The sequence below is a fragment of the Stigmatopora nigra genome, chromosome 7 (genome assembly GCF_051989575.1).
Source record: "Stigmatopora nigra isolate UIUO_SnigA chromosome 7, RoL_Snig_1.1, whole genome shotgun sequence".
In the NCBI taxonomy this organism is placed as follows: domain Eukaryota; kingdom Metazoa; phylum Chordata; class Actinopteri; order Syngnathiformes; family Syngnathidae; genus Stigmatopora; species Stigmatopora nigra.
In genome coordinates this window covers 721,551-740,643 of record NC_135514.1, presented here as the reverse complement: position 1 = coordinate 740,643, position 19,093 = coordinate 721,551, and the positions used below count along the sequence as shown (strand labels likewise).

The 19,093-nt window shown below is 37.3% G+C and overlaps 2 protein-coding genes across 3 annotated transcripts; one reads left to right on the top strand and one right to left on the bottom strand.

Moving 5' to 3' along the window:
- The first annotated feature begins 569 nt into the window (after positions 1-569).
- Positions 570-5,998, top strand: slc50a1 (solute carrier family 50 member 1). The gene is made up of 6 exons (XM_077721853.1): positions 570-770; positions 1,023-1,100; positions 1,524-1,647; positions 1,726-1,887; positions 2,842-2,961; positions 4,678-5,998. The coding sequence occupies exons 1-6, from the start codon at positions 703-705 to the stop codon at positions 4,774-4,776; spliced, it is 651 nt and encodes a 216-aa protein (XP_077577979.1). The 5' UTR covers positions 570-702; the 3' UTR covers positions 4,777-5,998.
- A 5,510-nt stretch (positions 5,999-11,508) lies between these two features.
- On the bottom strand, positions 11,509-19,043 carry trim46a (tripartite motif containing 46a). Of its 2 annotated transcripts, XM_077721739.1 has the most exons (12): positions 18,681-19,035; positions 17,995-18,253; positions 17,243-17,393; positions 16,592-16,790; positions 16,379-16,525; positions 16,188-16,283; positions 15,468-15,721; positions 15,274-15,395; positions 14,375-14,704; positions 13,666-13,895; positions 13,310-13,377; positions 11,509-13,093 (listed from the first exon to the last, which is right to left on the bottom strand). In XM_077721739.1, the coding sequence occupies exons 1-12, from the start codon at positions 18,738-18,740 to the stop codon at positions 12,697-12,699; spliced, it is 2,313 nt and encodes a 770-aa protein (XP_077577865.1). In that variant the 5' UTR covers positions 18,741-19,035; the 3' UTR covers positions 11,509-12,696. The 2 variants fall into 2 exon arrangements, 1 of the variants encoding a protein (XP_077577865.1); XR_013326996.1 differs by lacking the exon at positions 11,509-13,093 and having other exon boundaries at positions 13,666-13,999; positions 18,681-19,043.
- Between the last annotated feature and the right edge of the window lie 50 nt (positions 19,044-19,093).

The following is a 19,093-nucleotide window of genomic DNA, read 5'->3' as shown; positions in this document are numbered from 1 at the left end:
TATTTCCATTCAAATAACAAAGAATAAATAAAATGAGGACACAATGTGAGTAGAGGAAAAGAAATTATAACATGTAAAAATGAAGCAAAGACGGGAAGGGAGAGGAAAATACATTTGAAGGGCTCTTGATAAAGGTCACACTTGTGTTTTTTTCAACAGGGTTGTCAGGGCGACGTGAGTGTTCTATTCGAATCTTATAGTTTATAGTTTTTTATATATATATATATTCAGTACAATGAATACGAAAATTATTTTATTTTGTGACCCCCACCCCTGAAGTGTGAGTCATTTTCAGTTAAAACTGTGTCATTAAAATGGTCCCATTTGTATAAAACATAATGTTAGTTGAATGAGGGCCGATTTATCATGATTATACAAACATTGTCTGATCTGGTTGTTTGTACAATGGTTACTCATAAAATCAATATCACTACTCCACGCAACTCCGGAATGTGTACCTGGTGACTTCGGGTACATTTCTTCTAACAATCGATTGGGCAGAATACGCACCACGTGGGTGAGGGAACAGCCAATTGCATGGCAAAATTATTATACAACTGACGCAAACACGGAACTCCAGAAGGAACAGGATCCAGCCACGGGTTTTAATAATTTGGCTATATAAGTAAAAAACAAACAAACAAACAAAACAGATATTGCATTCATCATACTTAATATATTCATTATTTTTCACTTTAATTTATGGATTATCTGAATCTTTTATCATGGTCATGCATCGTGCTCACACTCTGGATGTTCTCGACTGGACTGTAAGTGGACTTTTGTTTTTGTGGTATGACAAACTTTGACACTATTTCTATCCAAATGTGTATTTTATGCCGATGGTCTAACGGTAGGATTGCGGGTTCAAATTAATTTGTAAATGTGAATTTAACGTGTTGTAAACTTGTTGCAACGTACTACTATAGTTGGCATTTGATGCGATTACTACTGGTAACACTGTTGTAAATCTCTTTTAAATTGTAATGTTGTCTTATTTTCTATGCTGTTTTTTTCTGGAGGGTCGACCTGAAAAAGATGCAAACAACCAAAAGCACTGACAACATCCAATTTCTGCCCTTTCTCGTGACGTGTGCCAGGTATGCACAGTTGGTGGAATTCCTTTTTGCAGAAAACTTTTCCTTTTTGGGGGGTTGATCAGTAATGTTTGGTCTTAAAGCTTTTTATGCTTTCATGTTGTCAAGATAAAAAATAAATGTCTAGTCATTAGCCCCTTCCTCAGAATATGAAACCTAATACTGGTCAATATGTCCTAAAATGATTAGGATGATGATATAGTAACTCTAATGTAAATGGACAAATACATTCATAAAAAACACTACTTTTCAAGGCAAATGATTGACAGGGCTAGATATGCAATCCAGTTTTACCAGAATGTCTTGCTGTGATTCCTATCGATGACACGGCAACATGGCAACATGATTATTGTTGACACTACATTTGCCCTTGTTTTTCCAGTGACCGTGTTTTTTTAACTCTTTCCATTGTTTTCATTTTCACAGCAACCTTGGATGGTTATACTATGGGAAGCTAAAGAATGATCATACAATTATGGTGGTCAATCTCATCGGTGCTTTACTGCAGTCCCTCTACATTTTGGTGTACTTAAAGTACACACAACAAAAGGTCAGCACAGCAGTTGTCTTCATTTTTGCAGTTGTCTATTGGTGTTACAGGAATGTTTTTTGTTTTGCCTTTTATCAGAGAGATGTGGTGTTCCAATTAGTTGCAGTTGCAGCAGTGGGGACCAGTGCAGGGTTGTACTTTGTGTTGTTTCTTCCTCCTGGTAGCATGCAGCTCAACCAGCTTGGGCTCACCTGCAGTGTGACTACTGTAGGTGTGTACCTGTCACCACTCGCCGACCTGGTAAGGATCTAGGAACTGTGATGGAAAAATGTTCAACAGTGACATATAGATGCAGTTAAATCTATGGATTTTTTCCAGACTCATCTATTCGCAGTAAATGTCAGATATTTTTAATCAAACTGTGGCTCCAATAAAGAAAGCCTATTGCATTTCAATTTGATTTCTCTTGGCAATCATATGTTGCTGAATCATTAAATTAAACTAAGAACACATGTATGTATGTATGTGTGTGTGTGTGTGTGTATGTATGTGTTTGTATAAAGATTTTTATATTAATATTGTAAAGCAAGTTTTTGCCATGTGTGTGTATTCATGCAGCAGAGAACCATGGGCCATGGGGCCCATCAGATGTCTTCTTTCCTGTTGTTTGTCTGTGATCCTGTTTGTCTCCTTCCCTCCATCTGCCTCACAGTCAGAAATGAGCCCATTGTTTTCCTGCCATTCTTCTCCTCATCTGCATCTTCCTGTTATTCCCTCACTGTTTTCCCCTATCTCCTCAGAGATACCCTTTAGAATTCTTCCTGTCATTCTAAAGATGTGTTGGCACTTTGCACCCCTTAGTTATTTAGAAATATGATTCTTTTTGAGTTGGCTACTAGTGGTCGGCCTTTTTGACAAAAGCCTAATTACGAATTTTCTCACAAATCTCGCCATTGCAATTCTATGGCATTAAATTCATGCCACAATTCCACCTCCTTAACACAAAGTGCAAAAATGGTAGCTTTCTTATATGTATTTAAGATATGCAACATTTCAAACACCTTTTATATCATTCTACTTTTGTTTTTGAAAAATGTATCCTATCTTGTCTCCTCTGCTGGAGTCTTGCTGCTTTCAGTTTGCATACTTCACACAACATATTTCCACCGGATTAATTTGTTTTTTCTTCTCATTATTCGAATGGTCTTTGTTGAGACTGTTCCTGATTGCTTATATTTTTTTGTTTTCATGAAGGTGGCCATAGTGCGCAGTGGTGACGTGCAGCGCTTGTCCTTCCCTCTGACAGTGGCTACTTTCTTCACCTCCACTTCCTGGGTCTTGTACGGCATTCAGCTGGACGACTACTACATCATGGTACAACACACTGGCAGCATGCCACAATCTATTATTTATGGACATATTTAACAAAACATCATCATGGACCTTCACACATATAATTCCCAAAGAGCCTTGTGCAAAATAACATGATAGGTCTCCTAAAAAATATTATAATATTTTATATATATATATATATATATATATATATATATATATATATATATATATATATATATATATATATATATATATATATATATATATATATATATATATATATATATATATATATATATATATATATATATATATATATATATATATATATATATATATATATATATATATATATATATATATATATATATATATATATATATATATATATATATATAATTTAATATTAATATAATATAATATTATACATATTATTACGTTATCCTGCAGTTTTACATGAAGCATTGCTAAATGAGCCTTGTGCAAAATATCATGATAGGCCTCTTAACGTCCTAAGACCCAGACTCTTGCAAGGCATGCATTTTTATTTTCTCCTTGATCTTTAGGATAATTGAGACCTGATGAGTATAAAAAAAATATTATCTTTTTACATGATGTAGTTGTTTGACAACAGAAAACGCGATGTCCACACATGGACGCCAGGTGATAGGAGGTTTAGAAAACATGAATATACTATTAAGTGGATAAAAAAAAAAAAAACATATATAATGTTATATACATATGTAATATATAATGTCCAGTAGCAGCATTTGAAAAACATTTCTCTTCTCAAATGAAGCATTCCTCAGAGCTGCGATATCAAATTCATTATCCTTCTGAACATAATTGTCCAATGCATGGAGAAAACTTTTTTCATGTGCAGCATTTGCCTGACCTTAACTCATTTATGGGAACTCATTGTCTACCCTTCCACAATTGGACGATGGTACTTGGCAAGTCGAACCAGAACGGGCCTGGACATTCAAAGTTCTCTCATGTTAAATGAATATGATGATTCCTGTCTTAAAATACTTGATACTAAGACGTGCAGTGTGGTTTGAATGCAAACCAGCAAACTCTAGTGTGGATGGAACAGCTTGACCAAGACCTCACAGGATAGGTGGTCATAGTTTGCTTCCACGCAGAGGAGGGTGGTGTTTGCTTTGCGTGTGAAAGGGACCGCACTGTATTTTGGACCAAAGCTGAAATCAGAGACCTATTTGCATGGCTAGCTGGATGTCTGGGATTGGTATCCTTCATCTTGAACAATGTTTGCACGTGTTGATTTGTTGCCAAATCTGGGGCCGCTTGCAAAATTTGGAATGTGAAAATGAAACGCACTAAAATGTTCGAACCAAAGGTTTTTTTGTCCAGACCAAAAAAAAATAATTGGGACTTTTCAAAATTCATGGTTAAAATTAATTTTTTTTTGGAATGGCCCCAAAGTTCTTCTCGTGGCAACCAGTCTGTATTCACATGGAAAGACCTTGACTTCTCATTGACTGCAATTCTTGAAATACCAGAGAAAAAACAATTAACTTAAGAATATTATCACGTCATCATGACTTGCCAGGACAAGGAGGAAAATTTTATAAAAATTAAATAGAATTTTAAAATATTAACAACATAACTCGTTGACCAAAACAGATAGTTTGTGAGCTGAAGCAATTTCCCCCCGTCATTTAAGTCAGGTAAATCTAGGTACAACTGTATGGCACTTATTATGAATATGGTCATTGTGTGTGTGCATTTTAGGTCCCTAATCTTCCTGGAATCATCACTAGTGTCATCAGGTTTTACTTGTTTTGGAAATTTGCCTCCGTCACCACTTCATATAAAGCCATGCAGGTATGATCGTTATAAATACTGTGTTGCACAGTTCGTCTCATGTTGTGACAGGTGGCAATATGTTTACATTCCATGAAGTTATACAAAAACGTTTTTCCTCCCCACTAATGTATTTAAGAATACTGTACATGGAGAAAACTGGTTGTTTTGTAAATGCTATCCCCTCACAGTGCCTTCTGGTGGGAACAAATTATTAGAGACACGGCTTTTTAGGGGACATTTGTGAATTTGTGATGAGAATGTTAGTATATTATGAAAATAAAGTTGAAATTATTTTTGTATTATACTATTTTATTATTGAAAGTCAAACTAATCACCATTTTATAAAAATCCAAGTCATAATGTAAGTATATAGACAGAATTTTACATCATGATTCATTCATTTCTGAACCGCTTATCCTCACATGGGTCGCCTGGGGGGTGCTGGAGCCTATCCCAACTAACTAGGAGCAAGGCACAAGGAGATGGGCAACTGAATTTTATGTTATTATGCCAAAATATGTGTCAAGTATTTTGCTAAACTCAACATATGGCACTCTAGTGAGGATTTGTGGTACAGAAAATAAAAGTACCCAATCTTTCATGTTATTCTTGTGACATTCATTTTTCCCAAAAAGTAACCATTTTCTTAGCATTTAATATCTCTTTTAAAGACTAAGCATAGACATCATTCAAGTAATTTGACCATTTTCATCTAAAAAATTATCTTTTTATTATTATGGCATATTTTAGTATATTTCCTCATCACATTACTTTAAATAATTGCTCTTTTCCTTTTGCCTGTGTTTCTAATCCTTTTTTTGTTGTTATTTTTTTAATTATTTTAATTATAGTTGATTTTTTTAAGGATATTTTCTAACCCACCAGCATTTTCTAATGTTACTATAGAATTGAAATCCATACAAGTGGATAGAAGTATTTTTCTTTAATCCAAAGACAATGTTGTTTACGGTCTGCTATATTGAATGTAGGTAGGGTACTTTGGTAGAGCGTTTCTTTACTGTCCTCTGTCGGGAAAATACTTTCCTACTCTGTTACCTCTTGTGCCTGTCCTAATTAGATAACATATCAATGCATATTTGTACCAGTAAATGATAACATTTTAAATGTGCTTTAAAGCATACTGTTTACATTGACTGTTTTTGAAAGCTTTTTGCTCAAGTTTGAAAATAGTGCAAATGGACCTACGAATAAATGAAGGCTGTTTATGTCTATAAAACATAACAAATTGCTAAGTTTCTTTTATTGAATGACATGATGATAATATGAAGCCACTGTATTGTATATCAACATAACATAGCATCAAAGCAACAGGAATAAGGGTACCTTTTGAAATTTGTGCTCAGTTTGGAAAGAAATGATTATTTCAAGCAGCCCTTTGTGCAGTATAACGGGTGTTCCATTACATTTCTGCAGATAGCCATATTTTTTGTGGTAATGGAATTTTAGCTTGAAATGAATTATAATTGACTTCAAGCAAGTATGTCATGCATTATCGGAACTTAGCCATCTTGTGCGCCAAATTGTAACACAGTCAATTGATTGATATGGATTCTGGAAAATAGAATTGCTTTATTTAGCATATGGTCTTGTATGTTTGAAGCCTGTGTTGTTATCCTTTCAGTTTTCTGCTCCAGAGCTTGACATGTGAATTGCATATCATCCACTCTATAACATATCATTCATGTCGTGACCATTCCCCGCAAGAGATTTTCTTGTGATATATATATATTTTTTCACTAACCACATAAGGCACTGTAGCACTTGAATTTGTGAGAATATGTACAACTGGGTCAGTGTAATTTTCATCATTTTGAGCACTATATAGACTTACAGGATAATAATATTGCAACTGGTTTGGTTCTTATTTTTTTATTTATTTTTTAATAAGATGCAAGGCCAAATTTAATATTTGTCTGATTTGATTTAGAGGTGCCAGGCGGACTAGTGTTTAACTCGATACCAGGTCAGTCCTCACTGTGTGGAGTTGGCATGTTCTCCCCTGGGCTTGTGTTGGCCTTGACAATCATAAGCAGTGTCGTTTTTTCTCTTTATTATTTTCTCTTTCATCAGAGGTCTAAAGATATTTATACTTCATTACTTTTTGCCACCATATTTCACGTAATGAAAAGTTTTATTCGGTGTTGTATATATGTTTAATGTTTGAGAATATCTCTGGTCCACTTTAATAATAAAATAATTTAAAACAAATTTCACATGCAATATTCGTAGAGGGGTGACATATCGCTCTCTAACGCTTGAGCAATGCCCCTGCAACCAAAGAATTTTGACTGCTTACAACACAAAAGCTTGTTTGATGGCGCAGTGGTGCGAGTGAGCATGTTTTTGTGTGTGTGTGTGTGTGTTGATACAGAGAGGGCAGTGGTGGGAAAGGGCAAGCCAGAGGTTCTCATCCCTGGTGTGTGTGTGTGTGTGTCTCTGTGCTACACGAGTCTTTCCTGAGCTCAAACAGCACTGACAACACACAGACACAACATGGCATTGTCCTGCTAAGTGAGTGAAGGTGGGAAACAAATGTGGCTAAAAGAACAGGCTGCAAAATGAGCAGAGGGCAAACCATGAATCAAAGCTGGACATTGTAATGGTCTGGATCTCCTTTTTGTTTCATATTCGATCGTAAATTTTAGCACACAAGCACCTCTCAATGTGACCATAAATCACATGGAATAATGTCGCAGTAACTTCACTAATCATCAATTAACCTCGATAACAGCTAAATAATAATAGTTGTAAATAATAATGTTTGTGTGGGGTAAATTTAACCTGTTAGCGGGTTATTAGCAGGCATTTAATGTCATAAAATAGATATTAAATTATTTTTGTGTTTATCTGCTCATCAGATATAAAAATATTAATGATGTGGGAGGAAACTGTAGTACCTGTAGAAAACTCACAGAAGCCCAGAGAGAACATGCAAACTCCACACAGAAAGGTCCTATCCTAGTATCGAACCCTAGAGTTCCAAACTTTGAGGCTGATATGGCAAACACTCCCCTGGGCCACCCAGAAAACAAACATTCTTATGAATATGAAATCAGATATTTTCATAGCAATAGCACGAGAAACATATTTACCAAGTATAACAACATCAATTTAATAAAGTGGGCAAAGAGGAAGGTGATACATGAACAAAATTTAATTCCGGCGAAAACAACAGCCGGGACAGGTGTGCTTTTTCTGGGAAACTGGGTGTACAGTGTGCTGAGTGTGAGTGTGTGTCATGACTTTGTGCAAGCTGTAGGGTACAAACAAGGTGCTTGCACAGGGGGGTCGAAGTGTGTGGGGGGCTGTCTGTAGTTACGAGGAGGCAGGAAACAGAGGGATCCTGTTTGCAAGTTCAGCTCATTGTTCAGATGATTGTACCGTACTAACACTACCTTCACCCTTATTCTACTACTCATACTCACTGCCAATGTGCAAGCCTAATTTTGTGTTATCAGAAACATAGTAAACACAATAAACACTCCTGAGAAAGGCTACCATTGTATACGTCAAGGCAGAAGACCTGTTAGTCAAAAAAAAAATCCCCAGAGCTAGGTAATTATTTCTTTCATTGGATAACTGCAAGTCACTTTTTATTGTGTGATGTTTTCCCACTCCTGATTTTTTTTTTAAGGTGGGGTTTGTTAAGGAGAGATTTTACGATGCTTGTTTTATTCCCACGCTGAGTGGTTTATCCAGCTCTATTTGCTCTCAGAATTACCCCTTTGCCTCTGCATGCCCATGCAGAGCTGATCAGGACACTTGCATGCAGTGCATACATATTGCATGCCAAACTCATGGAGTGCACTTATAACAAACACATACTACTAATAAGAATGCTTGCATAGACACTCACACCCATGCCTTGCATGAGTTTGGGTCTACGGAGGTTAAACATAAATCCCATCCATGTGCATAACGTACTTTGCCTTACATTCGTGCACAAAAACATGCAAACACAGATTGTTTACAGTGCGCACACACACCTACCCTCCACAAATGAAACCATACAGTAAAGAACACTTATATGCATGGTGTGTGCGCTCACAGAAAATACAATAACACATACCTACATTATGTGCCGCACATTTCACACATCATGTGCACTTTTCTCATAAATCACTGCAAAAAAGACATGTTAACTATGCTCACCAAGTATGCCTCAGGCTTGAAACATGCCAATACAGGAGTAAAGTTGAGTATGGATCATAATTTGTCTTGAAAAAGATTATATATATATATATATATATATATATATATATATATATATATATATATATATATATATATATATATATATATATATATATATATATATATATATATATATATATATATATATATATATATATATATATATATATATATATATATATATATATATATATATATATATATATATATATATATATATATATATATATATATATATATATATATATATATATATATATATATATATATATATATATATATATATATATATATATATATATATATATATATATATATATATATATATATATATATATATATGCAGCTATCTGTTTACGAAACAACCAACATATTACAATAAAACAGCAAAAGAAACATTGATTACGAAAAATAGTTCTGCAAAATTAAGTGACTTTATTGAGACGTCTGTGTAAAGTGAGATGTGCCTGTCAGATTATTAGCTTGAAATTAATGAGTGTGCAAGCATGCGTGCACGCACGAGAGCCGTCCTGTTCTGACAGTTTAATGGTCGCCTGTCTACATGTCAGCTCATCGTCGCCTGCCTCCGCTCAGAGCGTGGCCAAAACACGACAGAGACGCAGGAAGGTGGTAAAACAATCTGGAGCACTGAGCAGTGGCCTCAGGGTAAATACATTGGGTGGCGTCTGCGTGTTTTATCACTCTGTCGCTGTAAAGGGAAGGTCTTTAGAGTCAAAGACTCCTTACTTAAAGTAATGGGTGCAGGCTAGCCACCCCAGCAAAGTAAAATCAGTCCAGAATTGCTAGTAGAGATATTTCTCAATGAAGTTGCGTCATGTTGAATGTGTTTTAACGAGAATATGTGCATGTGTGAGTTGGACATGTAGGTCTAAAATAGTCTCTAAGGGTCACTGTGGGTGCATGTTTCGGTTCCAATCACACCTCTAGGGTACCGGATTGTTCAATAGAAAAAAGGTGTGACTGATTGTAATATTTGTAGAATATTTTGCCCATCCCTAGTGTGGGACAAATAACCATGTTAAGAACTTACGTAGAACCAGTACAAGTACAATGTGTTGATGGTGGCCTTAGACTCAAAATGTTGACTACTGCCTAGTGTACTTTATGCTTGTGTCTGGGGGAGAAAAAATAAGATTCGTTGACAAATTCAAATGAAGCATTTTTGAAGGGGCATCCCTACTTCGCGGAAATTCACTTATCGCGGGTGGTCCCGGTCCCCTTTAACCGCGATAACCGAGGGAACACTGTATAACAAGTGGCCCAATAAAACAACACCCTGTTGATTGTGAGTTTGGGAGAATAATACAGTGATTAGTGTGTTGCTCTTCCATAAACGCATGTTTTGCTTGCTCTGTTGATATAACTAATGGGGTGTGTTGTGCTTTAATTATATTGATTGTTATTGCTTTTGTGAGTGGGGATGTCAGAGACCAATCTTGCTGGTCCACATGTCAATTACACTTTTCTTTATTTCACTCCCAGTTTAACTAATTAATGACAGAGATTAGTATTTCTTTCAAGATGTGTTTATGTGATTCATTCTGTCCCATTTGGTCTTCCATATTATTCCACCCTATTGATTCGTGGGACAAATTAGAATAAAAAATGTGGACAAGCGATAAAAAAACTAAATCGAAGGATCTACTTACTACAGACTACTATTATACTTATATTTGGAAAATGGTGTCTCAGTTTGCTCCCAAATCAACCTAAACTGTCTAAAATCTGATTTGAATGATTAGGACTCACTTTTCCAAAAAGAAAACCACTAAATCCCAATCAATTACTGCTCTCTAGTGGTTTACTTGTAACATTACAAGCACTCTTGTCAGACAGGCCAGGTCGATGAGAAGCACTCATCGTTTTGTGTTTCTTTTAAAATCAGCTCTCGACCTGAACAACGAGCCAAACTCAAAAGCATTGTCATGTTTAAATATCACCGGCATCATCATGTAGTGGAAACTCTACATTGTCAAATTAGATTGGTGGGATTTAATAATCTAAAATGGTTGAAACGTTGAAAAGCACATAGCAGGATGGAGAAGGACAACAGTTACAAAGGCTTCTGAATAGATAATTACTTCTGAATGTTGGATTATATTTGTGTGCTTTGCCTGGATGAAAAAATGATAGCTATCCTTTTGACAAAAAATTAAGATGACAAGTCTGTCCAGCAACTGAGGGCAGGCTTGTTTTCACTTGAGGACGGTACGTACCACCTAATAAAGGTGTGCTAGGTAATAATATTTTTTTTAAATGTAAAAAAATATTTTCTGCCATTTTTCTTTTTTTTCACTACATAATCCCTACTTGGATTTGAAATTTAACACGAAAAGTCCCTCACAAAATTACACCATAAAAGCACCAGCTGTTTGGGTTCAAGCCAGTCATTGTAGCTGGAGGGTGTAGACATATTAGAAAGAAAATAAATCTTTAGGTGTGTCCTTTTTTCAATCTTACTGTGTTACGTGCCAGAATGCAATTTATATCATTCGTAATGTAAAAAAAAAAAAAAGTATATCACACAATATCTGGTTTATTCTCAAATGGGTTCACTTTTTGTCTACCGCACACATTCACTAGAAAAACTCCATTTACAATCAAGTCCAAATCATGTGGAAATATTACAATATAGACAATCTGTGCTGTCAGACATAAAGTACATACTTCAACCTTGCACAGACTACAAGAACACTCATCTATGATTGACAGAGTTACAGAGGTATTGTGGAATATGTTGTGTAATATAATTATTGTTTTCAGTGATTTAAAGCAAGCCTTGAGTTGAAGCTTAGTAAATGATACACTGTATGTCCCTTAATGTCCTGTAATTAATAGACAACACTCACAATCCACACATATACGGAAAATTATACATTCATACTTAACATTCAATTGACAATTGTACTTATTATATGTGCGCATTCAATGAAATTCATGGTAGTGTGGCAAATGGCACAATCCTTCCAAAATGTGCAATGATTTCTAAGTATATAACAAAAAACATAGTCCTATTTTGTATACAAGTCAATCTTGATGAGTCCATTCACTTTTCACATTTTCATTCCATATAACCCTGGAAACATTAAAAGCAAGGTTTTAGCAAAAGTACACATGTGGGTCTATCATATATGAACTTGTAAAATGAAATGCATGAATCTGTTCAAGGCAAATTTGTGAAACACCCATGCAACGTTTGTTTAATGTTTGTATGAGTTCTGCATAGTTTGACTCTGCTTTATGCATATTGGTCAATTTAGGTAAAAGCCTGAAAATGAGAGATCTGATTTTTAATGTTTCATTGTGCAATAAATTAATGACAATATTTATTTTCTTGAAAAGTAACAATGAGAGGTTTTATAATTTTGCCTTTATACACTGTCCTAATACACGTCTCTATTTGAGCAAAGTCTAGACTTGTACTTAATTTGTCATTCAGTAATTATATCCTTTTAAAAGATACTTCCTGTCTTTGATGATTATTTTGGCACTTCTTCATTTGCTCTTGGGTGTGTAAAAAAAACAAAACAAGAACAACCTCAAACTAATTTCCTTGGGGAAAATTAATTTCAAACAAAATCTGTAAAACGGTTAAATACAAGTTGTGGTAGTGTATAAAGGCAATATCATAAATACTAAATGTCAGAATACAAGTGGATCTAAAGTTACAGTATGTTCGTCTGACAAAGACAGAGCTACATTGCTTCATTATTTAACAAGATTGGTTGCACAATTTTTGACTGTCACCCTCCTTTCCAGCGGTTCCTCCTCAATAACACGACTGGCCACTAGGTCTTGCAGCTGCAGGGCACCGCCACCTATAAAGCAAAAGGCGGGGCACACGGGGGCCGAACAGTCTACGTGGGCTTCCCAAAGCACACGTAAAGAATGGGCATCATAGAACGTCAAACTGCCGTCGTCGCAGTCCAGGCACACGCCCAGTCTGGGTGGTAGAGGTATCATGTAAGGGTGGGCAGGCTTAGCATTGGTACGTGTGTGGCCTCGAGGAAGAAGGATCTTGCCCATGCCCATGGTGAGGAAGTAGAAGGCAGGCAAATCCTGGCTATCCTCTGCCTCGCTGTCATGGCCGCTGTCTGGGTCATATCTGAAAATGTGGTGCAGATGCTTTTATTAACTTTGTAGCAAACCTAGTACATAGTACCCCTCTAAACCATGGTTGGCCGCAAATATAAGTTAAGAGTATTTCTTGGTTGCATAACTTTATGTTTAAGGTTGTGGAAAAGGTGGAGGGAGACTGGTCTAGCGGAGAGGGAGTTTAGAGCTTAGGCTAGTCGCAATTTGTGTAGCAAAGAGTTCTTACCGTGGACTGGCCATGTCCTGTGGTTGATGGAACCACTCCTGAAGCTTCATCTCCTGTCCTACCCCAACCTGCATAAGGCATGAAAAAAAGTCTTACAATGGTTGCATTGCCGAAGGCCAGGTATGCTAACCAATACCTACTACTGATTGTATCATTAAAATTGGTTGAAAATGACAGAGAGCAGGGAAACTGTAGGTTAATTATTATGAGTCAATTAGTCGCACCGCTTTGGTTCAATGTGTGAAAATTACAAACATCTTTCTTACAAGCAAATTTTTGTTATATTTGCCATGTAATATGTGCACGAACAGTCCAGCAACTCAACTATAAATATAGATTTTTGCATTGTTCTATACCTTAATGAGATAAGAGCCGGGCTCCACTGAACAAGCCCAGTAGTGCCTGCCATGAGAGACAGCCAGATCAGCCACCAGAAGGTCAGCCGTCAGGTTACAGGACGTGAGCGTACGGTCGGCAACTTTAAGCAGGGAGAGGCCTGGCACGCTGCGGGCATATGTCTGACCCTTGCCCAGCGCCAGCCTGTCAGAATGCAAGCCCCAACGAGAGTCCAGGGAAAAAGACAACACTGGGAGGGAAAGAGAAGAACAGAACAGAGGGCATGACAAGGAGGGAAGGCAGGGTGAGGAATTCTCAATCTGAACGCAAAATGGCAAGAAAAACGGGAAACCACTGAAAAAGAGGCAAGAACGAGAGGCAAGAAGAAGGGAAATGTGGGGTGAAATGAAAATAAGGTTGTGTTACAATTGAAAACAAATCATTTGGTCTCATTTTCCTTTTGCAAAACGATAGCATATGTCCGTCTTTCAGGTACGAAGAGGAATAATTACGCTGACAGATAATAATAATACATTTGGAATGTGGGAGGAAACCGGAGTACCCGGAGGAAATCCACGTAGGCCCAGGGAGAACATGCAAACTCCACACAGCTGGATTTGAACCCAGGACTCCCGAGCTGTGAGGTTGACGCACTAACCAATCACTCCACCAGGCCGCCCTGCTTCATTTCAATTCAATTACATTTTGATGGACGTTGAAAATGTTTACCAGGAGCCGGTGGCGTGTGGAGGTACACCTCCTCGCTGTATTCCCCAAAGCCGGCCTTGTTGCAGCCTCGTACTCTTAGCACGTAAACGCTGTCAATTTGCAACTGGTCCACAATGGCACTCGTTCCACGCACTTCATCCAGTTTCTGCCATGCCTTTGAGGCGTTGGGAGATCTAGTGCCGCCCCACGTATCTCCGGACGCTCCTGTACGCCTTTGGAACTCGACGGAAAAGTGCCAGGCAGGGGCCGAGTCATGGGGGAGGCGCCAGCACAGAAAGAGCTGGTCGTACGCTAGCGTCTTCTGAGTGTCGATCACTGGGGCCAATGGGGCTGCAAGGCATAATGCGGAAGTTAGAATAGATACACTATACTTTGCATTTACTGATCACAGTATTAGATATACCTGCACAATCTAGTATCAATACCAGAAATAGCAGTGTCAAATATTTCACCATTATGAAAAAAATATTATAGTTACTTTTTTTAGTGTGATAATAAGAAAAGAAATGTTAGTAGCTTAAAATGTAGTTACATAACTTGATTAAGCCTAAAATTGATAATCATTGCTTGTGACATGGAGGTATCTTTTAAACTTTATCAGTGGTAAGATGCTTTAATATGCTCTTTTTTGGTTCTTTCTTTTTTTATATACTGATATTTTGTTGTTTTATGTTTAATTGTTCAATAGCCTATCTTTCATATTCATAAAAGAAGAACATTTATAATAAATATTGAATTTTTTTTAATAGGATAAAAAAAACAATGATATTACTTCACACCAAAATAACTAACATACTGCTAAATGAATACCTTTCTTACATTGTGGAAACGTTGTCAAAATTCAATTGAATATGATTATCTAATACACTAGCTTTGCCTAATGGCATGGCAAAACTTACCACGTATGAACTGCACCCCGGTGATTAGCTTGATCTCTTTTTCGGCGTCCAAATGAAAGTGTCTAAATGAAGGATCAGCTGACAAGGAGAAGCATTGCAAGTTTGTGATGGCCTTCACCAGCCTGTCAGAAGAAATTTAAATATAGCAATTACATTTTGAACAGTTCATGTCAGCAACTTTAAAAAACAACTACCTGTTGTGAGTGACTCTGGCTGCCTGTACAAAACACGGCTGGTCAGTCTCCTTGAGTAACTCATGGGTGTAGGCCAACATGCCAGCATGCTCCAGCATGTCATGCCTGGCCGACAATTGAGCAGATAGCGCCTCCTCCCTGCGTCCACGCGAGCCCTCCAGAGCCACAGACAAAAAACCATGACGTTCAGCTATGGACATTGCAAGATCTTGCATACACCGGCTAAGATGGTGAAGCGCTACAGTGCTGTTGGCCTGTAATAATCAAGTGAACAAAATGTATCACATTACCGTTCACAAATTTCAGTACAATTATTATTTTCCTAAGCCTGTGCCCAGTTGTGTTTGATGATACAAACACTAGTATTTAAATCAACCTTTGGAACTAAAATGTGTCCCTAAATATAAAAATAAAAATAGAGTCATTGTTAATTGCTTTTTTAAATAAGATAAGAGAAAATGAATGTAATATTTCTTAGTTGTGAATAACAAATATGCAATATTATTTTAGGACCCTCTCATGTATATTGTCACCCTCTTAAAATAATTATCAAATTCATTTTTTTCGATTCTTTAGGAAAGATAACAAACTGAACCATTTGATGAATATATAATATTTATAAATAATATTAGTCAAAACGGTGGAATGAGACAAAAAAAGAGAAAATGAAAGAAAAAAAACAAACAAGCAAGCAAGACAGGAAAAAAAGGGAAAACTAGCCTCCATTTGTTTAATGGCCTCCTCCAGCTTGGTAATTTGACTCTGTATGGTCTCCTGGTTGGCCAGGATGTAGCTGACTTCTTTGGTCAGTTGATCCTGTAAGAAGGGCAATAAAAAAATGACTTAAGTTCCTATTTAAAAAAAAAAAAAAAAACATCCCAATGCAGAAACCAGTAGCAGACAATGTGCACCTTAAGGGCTTGGTAGGCTTGTGTAACCGGTAAAACTTTGTGGCCCTGGTGGGCACGGCGTAGTTTACACAGGGGACACAGCAACCTCCGGCAAGTACAGCAATACCACTGCAGACGTTCCTGCTCATGCTCAGTACACGTCAGCACCTTGAAGGAGAGAAAAACATTACATCCAAAGGAAACGAGCATATGAAGGATTACTAAAATACAAACCTTTGGGCGAAAGTTGTTGGTGGGAAGGATGTGCTCGTGCTGAGCTCGAGGGGTCCCCCAGGGGTGATAGAGCTTGAAACATTCATTGCAAAAGTTGGCTTTACAGTCAGCGCAGCCTTTGGTGGCCTCCAGAGAATTTGGAGCCTTACAGAAAGCGCACATGATGGCCATGCTGCCCAGACTCAGTGTGAGCCTATATCTGGAAAAAGAAACATGGTAAAAATGTTAGTTTCGGATATATATGTATATATACATGTATGTAGTTGGTGTGAAATAGAATACAACAAAATGAAAGTGCTTCCCAATTTTTCAGATGAGACTTTGTTTATTCCAGTAGTTCTGCTTAAAATAAAACAAGAATAGCAGTGCCTCTAAAAGGGTGTAAATACAAAATAATGCAACTTTTTTTAAGTTAAGAAGTATCCTAAAGTTTAGTAGAATAAAGCTTTGAAAAGAAACTGAGATAACCTATTCTAATTCACTGCGCTGTATATTGTATTTATTTAAACATAATTTTAAAGAAATGTAAACATAGCGTAAAAGTATAACATCTGCCCAATTAGTCGGATGACCTTGCAAACTTGCCTCTATTGAACTAAAACAACAACCTCTTTTGCTAACCCATTTTTTTTGCTTCTATTCTTTGGTTACCGTTCCACAATGCGTTCCAGAGTGAGGTTGCGGGGACAGTCGGTCAGGCCTTTCTCGCCAAGCTCCACATCTCTCTGACAGGTAGGACACGGGAACGGGATTGGGGGAGGGGCCGTGTCCTTACGCCGCCGCCCAGGGTGTGTACTGCATGCTTAAGATGGAATATGTGGAAAATATGGTCAACACAAAATGCCAAACACCATCACACGAGACCTACCTCATAAGAAAAGCAATCCAGAAGATAACCATTTTGGAAGAGAACCCATTTTGGCATGTTTTGATTTACATAGAGATTTTTAGAGCCTTTTATTTCAATGTGGGGCAGCCATTTTAGTCACAAAAGTCCAGTTAAATAAGCAACCAGAAACATGTTGTATTTTGCAGTGATCTGAAGTAACTTACTTTTCTCCAAGGGCAGGTAATAGCCAATTCCAGGGCACAAAGAGACAGACAACCATTCACGCTCACATTCAGGCCAATTTAGAGTGTTCAATCAGCCTAGCATGCATGTTTTTAGGATGTGGGAGGAAACCAGAGTACCTGGATAAAACCCACTCTAGCCTAGGGAGAATTTTACACAGGAAGGTCCGGATTTAGAATCTAGCCCTCAATCTCAGAACTGTGAGGCTGACACTTGGTGACAGTACATTCATTTCTCACTACTCAATTTTGAAATGTTCTCCTTCAATAATGATGTCACCCATGACTCACCTGAATGCGTGAACTTACATCACACGTTTATCTTCCCTTACCAGTTCTGAGGATGCGTTCCAGATGGTCGGGGGTTCTGGGTGTGGGCCGGCGGGGTTGCCGAGGGGAGCGAGAATTGGGCGTGGAGGCTGGAGATCGGGGCTCTGGGGGGAGGTCAGGAGGAGGGAAGCCCCTCTGTACCAACACGTCGGCCGCACACAGCAAACACACACTGTGCTGGCATGGTAGAAGTATAGGCTGTTTTACCATGTCGTTGCACACCGGGCATCGCAGCTCCTTTTCCATGTTCTTCATGTTAAACTGGAGTGAGAAAATTATATATTATCATTTAGTAAGTGATCTAAGTTCTGACTGATAAATACGTCTATAATGTATTGCGTTACTATGACAACGGGCATCACCTCTGCATTACTGATGTATGGTTCCATATGCAATATTTGGCTTAGATATCAATTATTAGATTATTTTTCCTATCCATGAAGGCGAGCATCACCTCTGCATTACTAATATCTGGTTCCATATACAATATTTGTCGTGGATATCAATTATTATATTATTTTTCCTATCCATGAACACCTTTCAGTAGGCAGTCAGTCAATTAAAAACAAGGCGAGGAAGGTGCACGTGCAATTTTAAGGTGAAAAATTATAATATTCATATGAAGATTCAGGCTTGAATTTGTAAGGTATAGGATTTATGTATAATATACGTATATAGATATACTCACGGTGATACGAAGCAAGGCGTCCATGATTGATGTAAAGCTTTTTAATTCCGTGTCTTCCATCCCTGCTGTTTTAGGTCTACGGTAGCATAGTAGGCCCGCACAAAGCCAAGTGACGAGCTTTTCGAGCTATAAACTGCGCTGCCATGTATCCAATGCTGCTAGCAGTGATGGAGAGGGAGAACAAATGGGAGACGCACAAAGTGGGTATAGCGCCTGTCCAGTCAGCCGCATTGATGCGAACGCATTTGCTGACCCCCTAATCTGCGCAATATTATTAATGGGAGTAGTGTCAGAATTGTATTATTCATTTTATTCTGATTTTATTATCATTCAAACTAAATTTTAGTTTGTTGATTTAAAAAAAAAAAAACCTTTATGTCGAATACAAAAAAATCCCATGGCCTAAATGTTTT

What these genes read in the sequence shown, in the direction of transcription:
- slc50a1 (XM_077721853.1), top strand. Translation starts at nt 703, where the DNA reads ATGGATTATCTGAATCTTTTATCATGGTCATGCATCGTGCTCACACTC. An exon ending in TAAAGTACACACAACAAAAG is followed by an intron (nt 1,648 to 1,725) that starts GTCAGCACAGCA and finishes GCCTTTTATCAG; the next exon opens with AGAGATGTGGTGTTCCAATT. An exon ending in TGTCACCACTCGCCGACCTG is followed by an intron (nt 1,888 to 2,841) that starts GTAAGGATCTAG and finishes GTTTTCATGAAG; the next exon opens with GTGGCCATAGTGCGCAGTGG.
- trim46a (XM_077721739.1), bottom strand. Translation starts at nt 18,740, where the DNA reads ATGGAAGACACGGAATTAAAAAGCTTTACATCAATCATGGACGCCTTG. An exon ending in GCCAGAGTCACTCACAACAG is followed by an intron (nt 15,396 to 15,467) that starts GTAGTTGTTTTT and finishes TTCTTCTGACAG; the next exon opens with GCTGGTGAAGGCCATCACAA. An exon ending in CCGGCTCTTATCTCATTAAG is followed by an intron (nt 13,378 to 13,665) that starts GTATAGAACAAT and finishes TGCCTTATGCAG; the next exon opens with GTTGGGGTAGGACAGGAGAT.